Source organism: Balearica regulorum, chromosome 2 (genome assembly GCF_011004875.1).
Source record: "Balearica regulorum gibbericeps isolate bBalReg1 chromosome 2, bBalReg1.pri, whole genome shotgun sequence".
NCBI lineage: Eukaryota > Metazoa > Chordata > Aves > Gruiformes > Gruidae > Balearica > Balearica regulorum.
This window is the reverse complement of record NC_046185.1, coordinates 45,190,770-45,210,280: the sequence shown is the minus strand read 5'-3', so window position 1 is coordinate 45,210,280 and position 19,511 is coordinate 45,190,770. Positions and strand designations below refer to the sequence as shown.

General features: G+C 37.2%; 1 protein-coding gene across 6 annotated transcripts in view; it reads left to right on the top strand.

The window, feature by feature from the left end:
* The window catches only part of SNTG1 (syntrophin gamma 1), a 365,935-nt gene that overhangs the window by 187,793 nt on the left and 158,631 nt on the right, over positions 1 to 19,511 (top strand). For 3 of the 6 annotated variants that reach the window (XM_075744109.1, XM_075744111.1, XM_075744112.1), the window contains exons 2-3: positions 4,536 to 4,590; positions 16,370 to 16,504. In XM_075744109.1, coding sequence (XP_075600224.1) covers positions 4,564 to 4,590; positions 16,370 to 16,504 — 162 coding nt within the window. In that variant the 5' untranslated portion in view covers positions 4,536 to 4,563. Of the gene's footprint in view, positions 1 to 4,535; positions 4,591 to 16,367; positions 16,505 to 19,511 lie in introns of those variants that run through there. The other 3 variants (XM_075744114.1, XM_075744113.1, XM_075744115.1) reach the window with 2 other exon arrangements.

Sequence of the window (19,511 nt, the reverse complement as noted above, 5' to 3'; positions counted from 1 at the left end):
TGGGCTGTCTGCGTGCCTCTGACCACTCTTCCAGTACTAAACACCTTGTAGCCAGCTGGATGGAATGAGTATGCCTTCATGGAATTTGCATTTAAAGTAATGCCTCTTTACATGTAAGGGTAATTTCTAAGCTTTCTTTCCCTATTTACAATAAAGATGGGTTTGTTGTTTTTTTTTTTTATTATTGCTAAAAAAGAAAAAAGCCCCTGCAGAGTTACAAAGAGTTATGTTTCATTTTGTAACACACACAAAAATGACACCTATGATTTCCTTCAGATATCTTCAAAATGTAAAGTACAAAAGATGATGGGAAGAATGGAGGCATGAGAAGGGCTTGAAAAGGCAAACATGAAGTTTAGTTGTGAACTACTATCACATTTAGTTGCAGATCTTATATTTGTGCCGTTGAAACATGGTTTTAGTCTGTTTCCTACTTAGCAACTCAGTTCTCGGACAATAAGAATTTCTTGTGACTAATCTCCAGCTTGTATAAGAAGTATACAAGCTACAGTGATATCATATGCTAAATCAAATTGCATTTGATAATACATTTCTCCATGAACTTGTTATTTGTGCATACAATGTTGTATTCTTACTTTGCACCAGTAACCTTAAGAACTTACTATTGCTTCAATAGTATTTTATTTAGCTTGTGGTATTCCCACCACTTTACAAATTGTCTCTCATTACTGTTGTGTGCACATGAAATTTTGTTTGCTATCTTATTTTATTAAGTATACTGGAGTATTCAGTCACGGAAGTACTTTGTGAAATTACATCTATTATACTACTGGAATATGACCTGATTTATTATAAGAAGATCAGAGCATAGCTCAAGTGCTCAGTGCATTATCCTAAATGAAGCTTTGTCTCTGAGGGCTGCCATAGCCTTCAACTTTACCATTATGTTTTAGCCATTGATTTCCCTTTAGAACACAAATGCCATAATAATACTGCTCAGTAAATGTTTCTTCAGTATTGAATAACTGCTTGTTCTGTCAAGGGGGTGTCAAATTCTGTTCCCAATCTGTCTCTCATGTGTTACTTCCTTTACATCTATCAGCAGAGATGAGCTAAATAAGTTTGGTAACTCAGTTTTGGAGGAAAGTGCAGATTGCAAATCAAGTCAAAAGGAAAGAAAGTAACTTTTTAAAGCTTGGTTGTTTACATATCTTTGATCACATCGGTTCCCAACCCTTTCAGAGGAAGCCTCGCTGTTGTTCAAGCCATTCTTTCTCTTTGAGTAATGCAAGCTGCTCGTGCGTCCCCCTGCTTGCACACTCTGCTCTGTCCTGGCACTGTGGCTGTTTCCTCTGCACCTCCTCCCTTCAAAGCCACAGGCAGCTCCTTTCTCACCTTCTGGAGCACAGTTTGTCCCAAAGCAAACTAAGGGTGGGGAGGGACAAAAAAAATCAAATATTGAGGCTGAAGGGGGCTTTGGGCTGGTAACCAGGGAGCTGTCTAGGTGAGGCTGAAGGAAGCTCCTAGGAGAGCTGGAAAGGTGCTCGGGTGAAAGTGGCTGTGATTTGGAGATAAGGGGGTTGAAGATGTTAGCCAGAGGCTGATTTGGGCTGTCAGCAGTGGGTTTCACAGTTTATCATTTTATAAATGTTTTATTTTTAAAATTACTTGGTTTTATATTTTCAGCCTTTATTCATGTATTACAGGAGGAGGCAATTACTAATCATTGGGACATTTTTCCAGCATAAGATCATAAAATTTCAATATGATGCATGATATGTATTCCTGTAATGTAATCATCTAGAGTGTTTATTCAGGGTGTAAATACTGGAAACAATGATATTTCTGAGTTGATTTATGAGGTACTGCACTTTGTAACCAAACCTTCTATGTACTGTTTCTGAAATACCAAGTGTTATAAAATTGCTGATAGTCGGAAAAAGAACACTGATAATCGGCTTAAATTCTCTGTGTGCAGCTGCGGATGAGAATCGATAGGAAATAGAGGGACAGAGAAGTGGTGGCAGCTGTATTGCAAAGATTAGTAACTGAGTTGTTGAATGCCTGAGAAACAGGTACGCTCATAGCAATGAGTATGATTTTGTGTTGAGAATTATGTAGTTTCAGGTTTACATTTTAGACAATACTTTAATGGTAAAAGCTCTTGTCACAGATCATGAAAAATTGCCTCTAACCAGCTTTCCCAGAGGAAACTCTGTGTGTAATCTTTCTGTGGGAACCAGAGAAGTTATTTTGGTAGGACATGGATGTCAGGAGAGTATTCGTTATGTATTTTATTTTGCCTATTTGTAATTTAGCACGTAGGGGAAAAAGGAAGTATCACTAAGGTGATTGGCAGGTTGATTCATCAAGTATCAACAGGTAGTGGGAGGCAATATTTATAGTTTGAGGACTGTCTCTCTGAAGCTCAAGGGCACTGTTTGACATGACAGCCCTCAAGACATAGGACAGAGAACTATGGCTCCTGCCTTTCAAAATAATTTTAAGCATGCTAGAGTTAATGGCAGTGGTGTTTAAAATGGGGCTTTTTTAAAGGGTTTTTTAAAAAAGGGATTTTAAAAAGGGCTTTAAAGGGCTTTTTCAATAAAGAATTTGGTATTAATATGAAGCTTCATACTTCTAAGATTGCTAAATTATTATCTGAGCAGAATTAGAAGTTATTTTAGCTCATGAGCTGTATGTCCAATCAGCTATGATGCTGCAAAGCCTAGTTCTTCTTGACTGTTCTTCTATGTGGTAATACAAATATTTCTGAAGTAAGTAAATAAATGCATAATACATAAAAACAACAAAAATAAGAAAATGGAGGAATACTGAGTTGTGGAAATGACCTGGATTTGATAGGATTTACATCAAACAGTAGCTAGAGAAGAATTGTCATTGACTGTGGAAGCAAAGTTGCCCAAACTCAAACTTTGCAGAAATTTTATTAATAAGGCAGAACATAAGTGAAAACACTTTTGACTGTAATAGCAATTACTGACCTGACACAATCAGGGCCCAAGAAAGGAGAGCACTGTGCAGTACTTCAGTTCATATTTTAAAGATACATACATTTATAGTTCCAGAAGGCTAAAAAGTTCTCAGAATACTTTGCTAAGGTGAGTAAAGCCTCTTTCCTGCTTCAGCTTACTCAGCACCTGGAAAGAGAATTCATAAAAATTACAAGGAAACATGTTCCATTGCGCAATGTCTGTCCCACCAGAGAGAACAGTCTTCAAGATTGTAATAGTGACCTTGTTTTTTATGAGCACTTTGAGAGCAGAATTACAGATATAGTTCTTTATTGGATCTTGGCGCACTTGTAAAGCTGATAAAGAAGGAATGATGATGGGTTCCTTTTAAATTCCTGCGTTGTAACATAGCCAACCTAGCCTAGCTCTGCTGGAAATTGGTCTAGAGCACAGGCTGTGAACCAGGCAGAGCTCAGTAAATTAACCTCATGTGTGCGTGTGCTTGGGTTTAATAAAACTGCATCCAGGGCAGCAAAACAAATTAAGAGACTTAATTAAGAGATTAAGAGGTTTTATTATTATTATTAGGACTTATATTTTTGTATGATGGGAACTATAGTTTTTTAGTTCTAAATTTAGGCTAATGGGGCAAATTTTGTGTTGGAGTTTTGAGTACTGTATATATACAAATAACTGTAAGCACATAATTAATAAAGAATAGCAATAAAATACTCGATTGAGAAGATTTGGTTACAGGTTTTGTTCCTCCAGCCATTGAAGGAAATGACTGTTTTTTCCTGGAAGTGTTATTGCATGTTATGATGCATGGATATTTCTATTGGAGAACCAGCAGCAGGACACTGTTATTATCCTTTGATAACAGCATGTTCCAGTGGCTTTATCTCATAAATAGATGAATGCATAAGTGTGCATTGGGATGAATACACTCTAGGTAAAGGCCAGGCAAAGTAATAATCATAGGATTTGGTGTGACATTTTGCCAGTATTCACACATATTCCTGACTTTTCTAACATTTTGTTTTTTTCAACTCATGAATATTTCTGCAAAGTAGGCACACTGTTAAATGACACTGGCTTTCTTGGAGAGATTACGTATGTTAATAAAATGTGAGATAAAAGGTATTGATGCATGATGAGTTTTAATTAGAGGAGAAAAGAAAAAAAAAAGTCTTTTAGAAGAGAGAGGGCACTCTGAAGAGCAACACTTGTCTCCATCTGAAGTGTTACTTTCCAGTATACCCTACTTTTGAAAAAAACCCACCAATGAAAACAACAAAAAAAATACCAAAACAACCATTAAGAAAAGTAAGTTTGAATGTCCCGTGGGAGGAGGTTGTGGGAACATAAGCATTCCTTTGATTATACTCAATGAAAATGGGTCATGTGTTTTATAAGAAACAGGAACAACTTGTAACACCTTGCACTTCCTAATCCTGTTGCAACTTTGATAATTTCTCTTTTTAAGCAATGACTATAATGGACCTTTCAAAGAGAAGTGCAATTGCTCAGCTCAGACAGATAACTTTTATGTTTTGCAATATCTTTTTCATTCTAATGAAATCTTTCTCTCCATTTTAGACAAATATCACTTGCTGTGTCATAGCACATGGATTTCAGGACCGCCTGTGAAGAGGTAAGATCAGATATTCTTCTTTTCAAACAACAGTAGAATCAAAATCAATGAACTATTAATCCTTTTTATATGCAAAATCCCCTTTTTACCCTTTTTTTCAGAAATGAGAGGAATTATATAATCAGATATAAGTTATTCAGCTGATCGCTTTATGGTGGCAGACAGACTTTGTAGTAGAAGATGAAAGAATTTGCCCAGGTGTATTCATCACTAGCCCTCACCTCTGTCCATTCCAATTTACCTCTTTAGGCACAATGTAGATGCAGGTAGCTATGTTTTGTGTGGGCTTTGCTCTTAGTGAAGTGTTTATGTCTGAAAGCCTGTACATGAAGAAAAACCTCAACGGAGCCAGAAATCTGCCTCGTGCTGTTCAGCAAAATCATGGGGGAAATGTAGCAGTATGGGGAAAGGGCAGGGAAAGAAGGGAGGCTGTGAAGATGACCAAAATGAAAAGTAATTCAATTCTGATTTGATGAAGTAAGAGTGTTATTTTCACTTAAAATAGGTATAGTTTCATAATGTCAATGCAAAGTACTTCAGTCCCCCTCCACTAGAGATGGGGGCAGTGCTTTGCTTTCTGTGTTCTTACTACATGAAAGAAAGTAAATGAGATGTATTTGTAGATGTTAAAAGCAGCATCATATTTACTCAATGATTGTGTAGGAATGAATTGTTTTAATGCGTTTTCACAACTTTAGCGACTGAGACTCAGAACTATTTACACCAAATTACATAGGGATGTCAATGCATTATTATGATTAAAAAGTCATGACAATTACCTGTACAGTGAGAATCACAAGCAATGTTTAGGAAGTTATGACTGGGAACAAGAAAACTGGCCATATCGTTAAGTGTGACCATGATCCCATGAAAAAAATAGAAGCAGAGGGATGGAAACAGCAGTAGAACCAAGAACTAACTGCAGCTAAAACCAGTTTTGACCTGAGAATCAATTGGTATAAATAAGGGGAGAAGAGAAAATAAGCAGGCTAAAGAACATTAAATCATGACAGCATTTTGAAAGGAGTGGTAGGGTCAAAAACTAAAGTGGAATTAAAAATCAAAAGTGAAACTTGCCTTTGGGAAAGGATACTCTAATGGCTGTCCAGGATGCTATGTAACACGCTTTAATACCTCAGAAGATCCATGCCCAGTCTAAATTCTATAATACAGTATATCTCAGGTTATTTGCCTGGAAAAAGCATTCTTGTTAGTTTTAAGATTTGGTTTTTGGTTTTGTTTCTTTTTTAAATATCTTTTTTTAGTGCACTTATTGAGCAAAAGAGGCAGATACATACTATTTTCATAGGATTTTTATGTTATTATTTAAACTGCATGCTAGTATAGACTATTTAGTGGCGATGAACTTCACTTTGTGCCCATAAGCATTAACAAGAGCAGCCTCAGAAAGACAGCCTGGCATATGGGTCCTGTCTTAGCCTTTACAGTGCAAGTACGTTGACAGATCTGTTTCATTCTGTATCTAGCTTCTAATGGGGGCATTGATATCAAATATAGCTCTTTAAAAATCAGCTGCTTTGTTGCAGTTTCCATGATAGTCACGGAGGGGATGGCTCCTCCAATCCTAAAAATGCTCTGTAATCTGGAGACCATGAAGAAGCTCCTTTAGCTTTCAGATTAATAAAATTAAATGAGGTGAATTCAACTCCAGTTTATCATCTGCTTCATGTAAAATGAGCTTTGTGCCAGAGTCAATGGTGTCAGTTCTGAGAAATTCTGAAAACTATGATCTACATCTGTCCTCCCAAGGCAATCAAAGTTAATAAAATATAGACTTTCAACCTACTTTTATCAAATGCCTATGTCTAAATAAATCATCAGTAGCCTTATGCTTACACATAGTGTAATTTTTAACTAAAATCTCAGCACTATCATTGTAAGACATCATCTACTTTGTTTTTTGTTTGAGGGAAAATATATTGAGCTGAATCTGAAAGCCCAAGAGAGGAGAGGCTGCTGCAGCTCCATGCCCCCCAGTCCAACCATTAGAGAGGGTGAAGACGTATCCCCAATAGGCATATGCACACAGACCACACATATACGCTACATGTATCCATATATATGTATTTACTTATGTACATAGCGAGCCATGCAGATCACATACAGACACACAGAGCAGTCACACAAACACAGACAGCTTCAACAGCGTCATCCTGCTCCCCTGTACAGCTGAGCAGGATGGAGGTCCACTATTGAGAATATATGCATATGTCTGTACAGTGTGGATGCCTTCAGCAGCTGGGCTTAGGTACTCAGTTTGCCCAGCAGCTGCCCATGGATCCCAGTCTTCCCAGTTGTTGGCAGCTGGGCATACCAGCCCTTGAGGCCTCAACCCCTCTCCAGCTTTTGGTACAGACATACACACACTCACATCCCCCCAGCATCCCCAGGGTCCCTCACCCAGGAAAAGAGTTAGAAAGGAATTTAATAAGAGGATGAGACAGACTGTGCTGATGAGGGTCAGGGCATGGCCCGACAAGCATACCGACCAGAAAACTGTTTACATATGACCAACCCCTTTTTATCCCCTTAATCTTCTATTTTCCCCTACTTGTTCCTCCACAAATCACTGAAACCCCTCCCTTCCCCTGCCTTTGATTTCTCCCCTAAACATCCCATAATAAGTCCGGTGCAATCCAGGATATCCCATAATGTGTCTCACACCCACAGGCAGTGACCCCCACTCAGTCCTAAAGCTGCTCTGGCATTGACTGATGGTGATGAGTTTCACACCTGGACACTGGGGCTGAGGCTGTCCAGGGACAGCCCTGGCAGGGGACCAGACCGGGTGTCCCTTACTCTGAGTCCCTAATTTGGGTTCCCGTCTGCCATTGTGCTCCTGTGCCCCTCTGGGCTTGTGGTGATGGGCCTTCAGTAGGCTGATGTCCCCTTTGATAGAACTGGGCAGGGTGTTATTTGGACTCCCTCCATCTGCCATAGTCTGTGTAAACTCCTTTGTGTGTGTGCAGACAAGATTTTATTACGTAACCTAACAGTTGTGGGTTTTATCTACTTCTTGGCTTCCAGAAGGGTTCATTTTTGTTTCTCCACTCAGGTGGACACTGTCCTTTGAATTGCACCATCCAAGTATTAAGTAATTACTTAACATGATTGTTCACTTGAATTCAGTATGAGGTGTAATCATCCATTCTCTCAGGTATTTCAATTCCCAATATATACCTATTGCTTTTAATGCAGTTTCCTTAATATCTTAAAATTCTCCCGACTTGACAGCAAAACCTCATCTAGTACTTGAGCTTCTTATGAAAGTGACAATAGCGACTAAAGAAAATACCGTTGTGGCACTACCTCTTTAATTAATTTGTGGTTCTGTTCCATTGGCACATCTTCAGCAACAGTTTCGTCACTCCAAGCCACAGAAGTTTTGGTATTATTTTATTTATTTCAACTATTGACATGAAATGTAAAGTAGCTGTAGACTTTGCTCCATGTACTTTTTTTTGTTTTAATTGGTTACCTAGTCAGTACATTTACAACTTTCAGCCTTCTTTCCCCTCCATCCCCTATTGTATCATATTCTCAATCATACTTTGTATCTGGGAAAAATAGTCTCTGGTCTTCTATGCCAAAATAGCGACTAGGCAGTTTTTAATAATGGCAATAAAGTTGTCATGAGGTATCTTGGTTATTTGGTCTTCCTCTTCTTTCACTCTCTGTTTCCTTTCTTCTGAATATCTTATCGTCCTTCTTTCTCCACACTCCAGTGCTGTAACCACCACCACTGTAGAAGATCACTCTCCCAAAATGAGGACTGGGGCTCAGACTCATTGGTACTTCCATCCTCATCCTTGCTAATGGCAGTAAATGGTTTGTACTGAGTTTCAGTTAGGATTAAACCAAAGTATTCCACATAGATTCACTGAGGCTAAAGCACATTTTTCATAGTGAGACAGTCTTGCAAAGTTGAAACAGATAGAAAGTTTATTAAAGCAACAGATATAAAGAGTTCAGAATTGCCAATGATGACGCACTTAATACAATAGCGCTAATATATGATTATAATCCAAGCAAAATGCCATCCCAGGTATTCTTCACCAAAAGGTAAAGTTGCAATGCTTACCAAGAAGGCATCCCTATCTTGGGTGGAGGAGAAGGAGCACAGCCCATTAACTGCCTCTTCTGGGTCTTCAATCTCTTCTCTCCCCCCTGGGGGTAACTTCCTCAATATCCTTTATTCCCTAACCTTAGCTGTTCCTTGCCGGGGGTGACATTTAACATGATTTGGGTGGAGAGTTGAGTACTGTAGTCATATATGTTCAGCATGTACTTCTTTTAGCTCATTATCATACTTAAGGGTGTCAACTTTAATATTCATTTCACGGATAATTAAGCAAAAGATCTCACTCCGGGCACAGTGGCCTTCAAGATTCTGTGTAGAAACCGTTTATCTGTTTATTCCACATTCTTTAGCCAAAACAGGGCTGTTTTGCTGCCATAAGACTCCCTCCTTCGTCTACTTCTCATGCCAACCTTGCGGATCTCCATCCACAATGTTTGCATAAGAGATAAGCGGACATCAGTGATTTTAACCTCTTATGTGCAATTCTCACAATGAAATATTAGGGTTTTTTTGCCTTAAACTACTCTTTTCATTCTAAATAATTGTTGCTCTAAATAACTGCACAGAGATATCTAGTGCATTGGGTATCTCAGAGGGAACGTTAGTTCTTTCATAGTACTGATGCTTTCATGCATCCCTTATTTTTTCTAGTGTTTACTAGTGGGATTTGGTTTGAGATTTGAACACTGAAATGGTCTTGTCTACTTGTAGGTACCTGCACTTTGTGCCTGAGTTCCTACTGCAGATCTGAATAGTACAGTCAGTGGAGCCTAGTGAGTAATTCAGTTCCCACCAAACCTGCTGATCATCTGAATTGCTCTCTACTCTTTGTTGCCTATAATGAGAACTTCTCCATTGATTATAATGAGAGCTTAGACACTTATATGTAGACAGATACAGTTCGATGTCAATCTCAGGATGATTCCTATGATCCTAATGATTACTTTCTCCCCTTATCTGTAGACTGTGCTGCCTTTCAAAGCATGTTAAAGTGGTTTTATATTGCAAGAAGATACCTTGTGCTAAACAATTGAAATTGTACTACAAAAAGATGAGGTCTTACACACATACACGTGTTGTTTGGTTTTTTTTTTTTTCTACGGGAAACTATCTGGTATCTGATGATGAGAAAGTTATAGTTATTTTTTTCTCGTGGCTTCTCCACTTGCTAGTTGTGGGAAATTTTCCATTGTTTCATATTTAATTATTCTGGATTCCATGCTCTTTTCCTTCACTGATCAGCAAATGTATCCATTGTACTGGTTCATGTACTTATTTAACAATTTCCAAGCCATAAGGCTATCCAGCTCCTTTTTTAGACTTTATCCTGAGCTTTCTGAACTTTACAAGAGCATAAATCATAGAGTCACTGGGTTCTTTAAACGCTCTCCTGTACTCATTTGACCTTATTCTATATTCTGAAAACTATCTCTCGGAAGATAACCTCAGTCTCTGACATAAGACTGTCCTCTGTATGGAAAGTACCCTTCCGATGAAATTGAAGACTTGGGATGATTATAATGCATTAGAACATTTTCCCCTTAGATACTTTTTTTTTTCCTTAAGTTGGTATTTTCCATCTACTTCATGAACAAGCTGTGTGAGCAGCTTTCTAACTTATCCAACTTTCTAACTCTTGAAATCTCATTCTTTACTTCTATTAGCTTGGCTTTTTTTTTTTTTTTTTCCGAATGTAATTTCAAAAGTATTTAAATTAGCAAATATCCCATTCATTTTCACGCATATAATCTAGCAGTCTGTTTTTACAGTAGTCTCCATTGTTTCTTTGAAGGATTAGTTTGAATTGGAAAACTGTTGTTTGTCCTCTGCTTTATGAATCCTATGGATATTCTTGTAGACTTCAGAAACTTTATAATTTGATATATTCTGTTGTCCAGATGTCTAGTGACCTCTATTTCAACATCCATTTTGTTGGTTTTTTTTTACCTTCCATAGAATGTATTTTGACTTCCTCGGGACTTTCTTTCATAAATCTTGTTATATACTATTTTGGACTGTTTCTAGTCGCCTTTATGCCATTTTCTGATTTACACATTTCAGCCTAAGCTGATGATTTCCTTTGTTTATAAATACTATCAAATGGCAATGCTGGGATTTCTAATACCTTGGGTTTGTGGGGTTTTTATCTTAAATCCAGCTTCAATTCATAATTTAATCCCAAAATCACAAGATGGAAAATGACTGGCAACTTAAAATGCTTGTAAGAATGTCATGTAATAGGTGGATTAAATTTGAAGAAACATGCATGTTCTCGCAATAGCCTTCAGTTTTATGTTAGCTTATCTTTTGGCCTCAACTGTAATAATATAATCTAGTCACAGTAAGCTGATTGGCAATTCAGACATCAAAAATTGTTTGCTTATAGTATCAGAAAATGAAAGTTTTTTTACTCTAAAAAAATACCTTAGTTAAGCAAGAAGCTCATATATCTGTATTTCCTTATATATTTATATAAGTATATATATTTTTTCCAAATATCTAATTTACATATTCAATTAATCAGACTGTGTGTAACAAGGAAATTCTCTGGAAGACTTTATTTTGAGAAAATCACTTATGAAGAATGCTATAGCCAAATACTCAAACTTGGCAAATCAAATAAAAAGATCAAGTCCAAATTCAACATTTGCCTATGGGTTTTTTCAGGTTAGAGTGTATAATTCATGTGTAGGATTGGAAAATGTTGGTACCTGATAGACCAGGCTCCAAATGACAAGCTGAACACATCCCTGTGTATCTGGGCTGCATTCCAATTTTTGACAATATAAGCACTTTTCACTTACGCTAGCAACACCTCCCCAGAATGAGTAACCAGATCATTTAAGAAACATCCTTTATGTGGTTCTGACACATATTCCAACCTCTTGTATTTATTGCCATTACCAACGTCTGCCTCTCATTCAATTTCCTTTTTTATTATTATACTTGCGATTATAAAGCAGTGACAGGCATATGTCCAAATAGTCAGAGGTCAGCTTCAGTTCAAATAAGCATCCAATAGTGCAGATATTCATCTGATGTGAACTACCCACATATTAAGGCAGTTTCTGCAGCCCATTCTCTTTACTGGTTGTTGATGGTAAAATCAAATTTCAGGGCTTAAAAATAAATTGCAGAGGTTTCATTTATTTCAGGATGTACTAGCCAAAGCAGCAACTAAAATTCCAGGCCACCTGGCATAGAAAGTGTGTTGTGAGACTTTTTTTCTTTTCCTTTCTTCCACTGGTTCATGGACTGAACTATTCTGGGTTACCTGTTGAAGTCTTCCTGCTGTTGTGAAGCTAGAAGAAGCAAAGCTATCCAAAATGTCATATTACCATAAGGCAAAAGTAATAGATAAAATAGAATAAACAAAATGAAATAGAAATCTCTTGAGAATTAATGAAGAATATTTAAAATTGCCTGAAATACTAAGTCCTTCAGAACAAAACATCGAACAAGTTTTAGAATTTTCTTTTCTTATCATAAATGACAAGGAAAACAAAAAATAGGGAAAATGTAAACAAAAAAAATTCTTGAACAGAAAACCTGCCAGCAGCCTTATTTTCAGCCAGATAAATTAAAAAATATTTATGCTGGAAGTCCTGCAGGAAACTGACTTCGAAATCAATAGGCAACTTTAAGGATGTTTCTCAAATAGTATTAATTTTGGTTTATGTCTCGTAGAGACTTTGCTGCTAGCATAAGTGTATAAATTGTAGTTTTCATGTATATTTCCTCTGAAATTAATTCTTAAATATTTGTGAGGGCCATATGTATTACACCAAGCTGTTTATGGTACGCAAGCATTTCTAAGTTCCTTTTAGGAAATGTCCTGGGGCCAGATCCTATACGCAGCCAATACAGGCAATGTGGTGTTAGGGTATAATGGAAAAAAAAAATTTAAATGAACTTTTTGTACGGCCTTGTTGCTAATAATGATCTGAGTGTGACCATATGCGTTGTAGAAGCAGTCTGCCTTGTGGGCTCTGCTAGCCTACGCTGTTCTCCGATAGTGATCTGAAGCGGGAAGTTCAGCACAGACTGGTGTGGCAAAGCAAAGAGGGATCAGTTTTCAGCCCCTCTTGTAGTTAGTTCAGGAACAGTGAGCAGTTTCTAAACTCCTGCCAAGGACATCAGCTCTTGCCACATCAGCGTTCCTGTCTAACTCAGCTTAAAGAGGGGTAGAATGAGATGACAGAGGCAGTACCTTGCAGTACATTCACCGGATCTGTCACTTGGGTAGTGCTACCTTCCTTCATCACGGCTTTTGCTTGAAGTCACCGACTCCTCTCCCATGTGGAAACTCATTCTTTCACCACTGTATATTGCTTCTCTATCCATTTCTCAGCCTACCTCATCCACTTCATAAACATGTGCAACTTTACTCACTCTTCTTGCCCTCTTTGCAACAGGTACCAAGCTCTAGAAATAGGCTGAAGAAAGTAGGATGTATAAATGTAAGCAGGGTAATATTCCTGGTGATTTTGTTCACACATAGTCAAGGTGTATTTCCTTAAGAAACTGTTATCAGCTGCACTATGCTTCTCTATCCATGTCTGTTGCAAGGTGATGCAGTTTATCATGCATTTGAGCACAAGAGGATGCCTTGCATGACCTCACACTGACAGTTACAGTAGCTCGGCTGATGTGCTATATGCTGTTTTATTGCTGTAAGTCAGGTGTAGGGCAGAGCCCTCTGCCAGTGAAGTGTAGAAGGCTTGAAGGGAAAATTTTAGCACACCTTCTCATGGAATCTCTTAAAAATTAGTAATGGGAACAAAAGCTAACATGAGCCACAACCCCACACCCCCAAACGCCATCCACATGCACACCATCTAAGCTCTTCAAATGTAAGAGATGGCAACGGTATAGTCTAGACAGATGATCTCCTTCCATCAAGAATAATTTTACTGGGGCCACATGGATGAAAAATGTTGATGTGCACAGTAATTTACATGAAAGCATATATACAGGATGTCTTTCCTAAGTTCCAGCTCTGGGTAAGGATGCAGGAGCTCATATCTTTATTTGATTAAGTTTATGGAGTGCTTTGAAGGGGACGGGGGAGAGAAGAAAAGAGAAATTTCAGCAGATAGAAATGTAAAATAATTAAATAATTACATTCCAGTCTTTGTTCTCAAGGACTTCTCTTGACCTTATCTAATGAAACTGAACTACATTCTTATTGTTTACATGGTTGTTGTTAATACTGGTCTCAGGTAAGAGAAGGAGGGGGCAGTATAACTGAAGATTTCCTTTTTAACTGTATCATAATCCAGCTTTTATAAAGCCCAACAACAGTAAAGTGGTTCATTACATTTTAGAGTGGCTGATGTAAATAAGATCCCCGAGTGTGTGCAATCAATCTTGCCAAGGGCCAAAATGTTTTGCTGTTCTCAAGCTTGGTTTCCTTGTTAAGACTGAATAAGCTCAGCCCATATGCATTTAGAAACAAACTTGAAATTTAATTTTATTCTAATGGCTAATTGTGTCTGCTATGGTTATATGCCTGTAATTCCCACAAAGAAGCCCCTCAGCTTTTGCAGAAAGACACTTCGGAGATTTTATAGGGTTATTGACTAAATCAGAAATGTGCAATCAAGTAAGGCAGACTTACTATAGTCAGCATATCTGAGACAGAATTTATTCCATTGCCAATTATCCAGGGAGGAGGAAAGGCACATCTGCAAACTTTTCTGCAGGAGAAAGGCATTTTATAAGTGGTAGATGTTTGTAGGCTAGCCCCTTTTATTTGACCATAGGTATTTACAGCCTGCTTTGTTCAAATTCCATTGTCACTGCTTACTTCATAACTCCATGGAAAGAGGAGTCATCTTAGTCTGTAAAGCAGAATTTTTAAGGAGACAACATGGGGAATTTAACTATTTTACATTCTCTTTATTTTAATGTCATAATATTTTATGTATGATATGAGAGGGAATTTTTCAATGGTACTGAAAACCTAACTCCTTTTGTGATCCATTTATTTGATTTGTCTGTCAATCTCAATCCATTTCTATCTCATCCTGTTAAAAAAAAAGACACGTAAATGTTAGAGCAAGGCTGTGTGATGTCTTCTGACCAGAGCTTCCACTGACCTCAATGTGAGTTCAGTGTGTGTAACTTAGTTTAAAAACTTAGTTTAAAAAGAATAAATAGTTCTTACTTAGTTTAAAAAGAATAAAAACAACGTCAGAGCACTTTCGAAGTTATAACTGAGTTACACAGATTTTCTGCTGGTGTCAAAGGGAAAACAGTGTCCTAAGTTTGAGTGTTGAGTATGGAGCAGAAGTGACAGAAGAGTTTGTCAGTGGAGAACATTATATAGAACTATTTAAAGGTTGTCCTCGACCTCTCCACCTCTTTTAAAGCCTCTTGAGAGCAATTTAAACTTTTCTTCTGCCCGTTGCCTATTGTCAGTTCCATATTTGTGTTTGTTCTCTCCATGCTATGGATGTGAGCTTTCAGAGCACATTATGGGGAGATCTTCCAAATCCTCTTTTAAACTCTTGTCTGAGAAAGAGCCCTCAGATTTAGCCAGGTCAACCTTGGCAGTTAAAGTTCACAGCAAGACTTTTGTTTCCTTGATCTCCTCTACAGCCAACTTTTTACAGAGCGTGGATTGAAATCTAACCTAAATGAAGACAATGGAAGTTTTATTATTGACACTGATGAGTCCATGATTTTAAACTTTTTATATAGGAGCTTTCTTCTGAGATACGTACATGCATGCATATATATATCTGTTTCTATGCAAATAGGTATAGGTATCTAATAATGGTCAATTATATGTTCTATGGCTAAATTTTTAGACTGTTTGTAAGCATATTTGTCATACCAAAAATGCTCTACCAATATGACTTTTCTCCATCTATGAAGTGTAATAAAGAGTACTTTTCAACTCAGCCTTCAGGGAACAATTATTAAATACTACAGGTGCTTACACATGCAGACTTTTTCACTGCTCAAACCTCTTATGCATAATGCCAAAAAAAGTAGCACAAATAGGTACTGCCACAAAGACACTGTTAAATTGTTGGAAAGTTATTTACTGTATATTGAAGAATCCTAGGGAATTCCTGATCTCTAACAGTAAACATAAAATACAGAAGTGCAGCAAGAAGTAAGCTGCTAGAGGCAGTTGCATTCTTTGATCTCTTGTCTCTTATTCTTCACTTCAGCATCCTCATTTGAAAAGCAGAAGAAAAGCATAAGTCAGTGTTATACTCACAGATCAGGAGAAGCCCACAACAGATTCATGTAGGCTGTCACTGCTTACACCTGGCTAGTTTGGAGGTGTTATTTTATGTATTTCTCTGTGAAAATTGGTGTAATATGTGGAACATCAGCTTTTATTTCATGTCCAAGTGAGGTATCATCATTTAATACAAAGATGGAAAGTAGGGACACTCTGCTCTGAAGCAATTTGGAAGGAGTTTCACAAATTCATCATGGGCAAAATAGCACCCTATTATTGCAAATCTGCTTTCGTAACCATCGTTCTCTTGTAGTCTCAGCACACTAAATACAGTGATCACTGGTAATAGTTTGGGGTATTTGTTGACATATTTATGGTAACTGTACCTATTTCAGCTATTTTGTTTCAAAATACTGCTTCTAGCAATGCAAAGTGCTAACTGAGAAAACTTTTTTTCTTTATGCCTTCCTTTGAAGACAAAGACAGGGATTTGTTTGCTGCAGGATGGTAACCAGGAGCCTTTCAAAGTACGACTGCACTTAGCCAAAGATATTTTGATGATCCAGGAGCAGGATGTGATCTGTGTGTCTGGTGAGCCTTTCTATTCTGGTGTAAGTAGTTTTTCTTTTTTTCTTTAAGATGTACTTTATACAAAGCAAAAATACTCTCTGTGTATGTGTGTGTGCATGCGCACGCACATACATATGTATGCATTTACTCCCGCAGTTTGATATTTCATTTTATACTGTTAACACTAAGTGTATTTTAATATATGATCTTTTGAGAACAAATCTGCGCAATACTCATGTAAGCAGCAGCAGTAAGATAATAAGTTATACGCCTGACTACAGTATTGTTCTCTGCTCCCTTGAATACTGGAGCCGCTGAATGTGATAGGAATGACACAAGCAGTGATTTTAGCAGTGAATCCAGTTACATCAATGTACTTAGATATCTGAGTATTGTCTGTGGAGCTGCTAAGACAGTTGATGGTTAACTGTTATGGCAGGGCTTTGCTGGTAGAAGAATTATCTGCTATCCTCTGTTGCTTTGGTTGCTTCGTATGGTAGCACATCATGCATGTTGCCAGTCCATGCTGCGAGTATCACTAGTTTTACCAGCACATCATGTTGATAAAGATGGACTTCAGCTGGAACAGCGTAATAGTGTGATTTATGTATTACTGGGTTTACATGAAGTGTCAGATTTCTTATTTAAGCATCATATTGAATTTTGTGGATAAGAAACTGAGCTTTGTAGACAATTATTTGGAAGATCAGAAAAATTGTATATTGTAGATTTTGGAACTATTGTAATGCTAAGTTTTTATTTAATTCTAGAAGATAGCTAAGAAAAGTAATAGAAACCATTTACGATTCATTTATATAGACATTTCCATAGATACTGTAATTATATTTTGTAGAGATTTTTTTAAGATTCATAAACATTCTGCTCTGCCTTTGAGCTAAATAAAATTATCATAGGATTTCATGTTAAATCATGTGAGGTATAGTAGTGTAGTATCTGATTATGCAAATGTTGTGTGACTGCTATTATGTCTGTCTGTTTTATTAATTAATTGCTGCTGTTGCCACATCCCTGTATCTCTACATACAAGTATAATAAAAAGACACAAAGCAGAAACCAGAAATAAATTGGTATAATATTAGCAGTGCTAACAATGTGGAAGACTAATGGAAAATGTATAGGAGAATCCGTCTCACTGTCACGAACATCTCAAGGTGAATGGTTCTGAGTTTTTCTCTGAAACAAGAGGAGCACACTGCCTACACTGTCTCCATACTGGCTAGGTTTATTTGCCTGGCAAATCTGACATTAGCTTTTGACAGTTCCATGCTTTACAAGTACAATTTACTAATACAGGTCTGTATGTTGTATGTGGAATATAGATGCTCCTTTTACCAATCAGACTGTACTGTTCCTCAGCATACAGGACATCTAGCAGCCCAGAGAGAAAGAGATTATGAATTCAAGCTCACTCTATACTTGTTCAATTAGCAACACACACTGTGGCACCATTACTTCACCAACCCCATTCTGGCATTATGTATTAAAAGATTTTATCACTCAAAAATACGAATTTCATTATTGTGCTGTAACATCTATTACTTCTGCTGAGCTTGTTATTTGAATGTCTTCATGAAATGCATATTTTATTTTTTTTCCATTTCACAGCAAGGCTTTCTCTTACAGTTTTGCCCTCTAGTTTTGCAATGGCACTCTAGGAAACAATGGAAGATTTTCTTCACCAATTACACTCCCCCTATCTTATTTGCATATTCAATGCATAACTCATTAACTGATTGATATTAGTGTGGTGATGAGGAGTTTCTTTTCTCTTGGAGGTGTCATTGTTAGGCTACTGACTTTTGAGCACTGTACTCTCATTTCCTGTGGAATTAAGACTAGGTCTTGAATCGGTAGGTTCATTCCAGCTGGCATTCACAGACCGCTGACTGTCCTTTTGTCACAGGTCATTTACATCATCTGGAATCATATGCTTTGATTGTATAGCATGATCAGACAAGTCCCACAGGATTCCTATTTTTTGCATTTTTTTCCTCATTTTTATTCCTGATCTACTAGGTTTCTGTTTTCTGTTTGATTGATTGTTTTTCTTATCTTTTACTTTGCTTGGTTGATTTTGTTTTGTTCTTTCTGTCATTCTAGATGACGGACCACATCTATTTTTCTTTACATGCATTCTGCAGAGCAACAGCAAGTATTTTCATTAGCAACTGACATTGAATGCCTCATAGAATAAACTCTAAAGAACAAAATTAAAATTTGTAACTGAGGAACAATAGCATTGTTAAATTTTACATACAAGTAGCTACAGTAAATGTTCTTTTTAATCCGTTTTAATAAATAATCTTCAAATAATTTGATTATAAGGTTTTACTTAATCACTTCTCCACTGTTAAGGAACCAAAGGCTATTACTATGTTTCTAGTTCAGAACAGTGTTTCTTCTGTTTGTTGGGTCTGAATCAATTTGCGTGCTCCTTTGTGTAGGACAGACTTTAAACAGACACTTAACGTTCCAGCAGTATCCTGATCTCCATCCTGCGGAATAATCTAAATGAAAGCAATGGCTCCTTAGGAATGAGGTGCTGCTTAACGTTGAGTACATAGGATAAGGACCTAGTTCTTAATTTAGAACACTTCCTTTTTGGTGGAAAACACTTCTAGTTTCCCAAAATTAAAGAGGTGCAAAGGAACCTTGTTTCTTCTTTCATTGTATACAGTTTGGAGTAAGAAAATAAAATACATAAAAGATTATAAGCAACATAAACAGTGTTAAATACTAAAAAGGAAAGCATCTGTTTCTTTAGTAGGCTGAACAAAATGATAGTGTTAGTGAAGGTCCTGCAGAAATTGTACCTGTAGCAATTCCTAAATAAATAAAGCTTCAAAGATCATTCAACCAATCATGGGTTAGATCTAAATTTGAGCATCAGTTGCATCAGCAATTATTACAGAGATTTCTTCATGAGTGCAAGAAGAAAAACTTGCTTTCCAAGAGATAGAAACCTAGTGGGTACTACATCATGCTACTAGTGGATATCTGATGTAGACTTGAAATCCAGTGTGAATG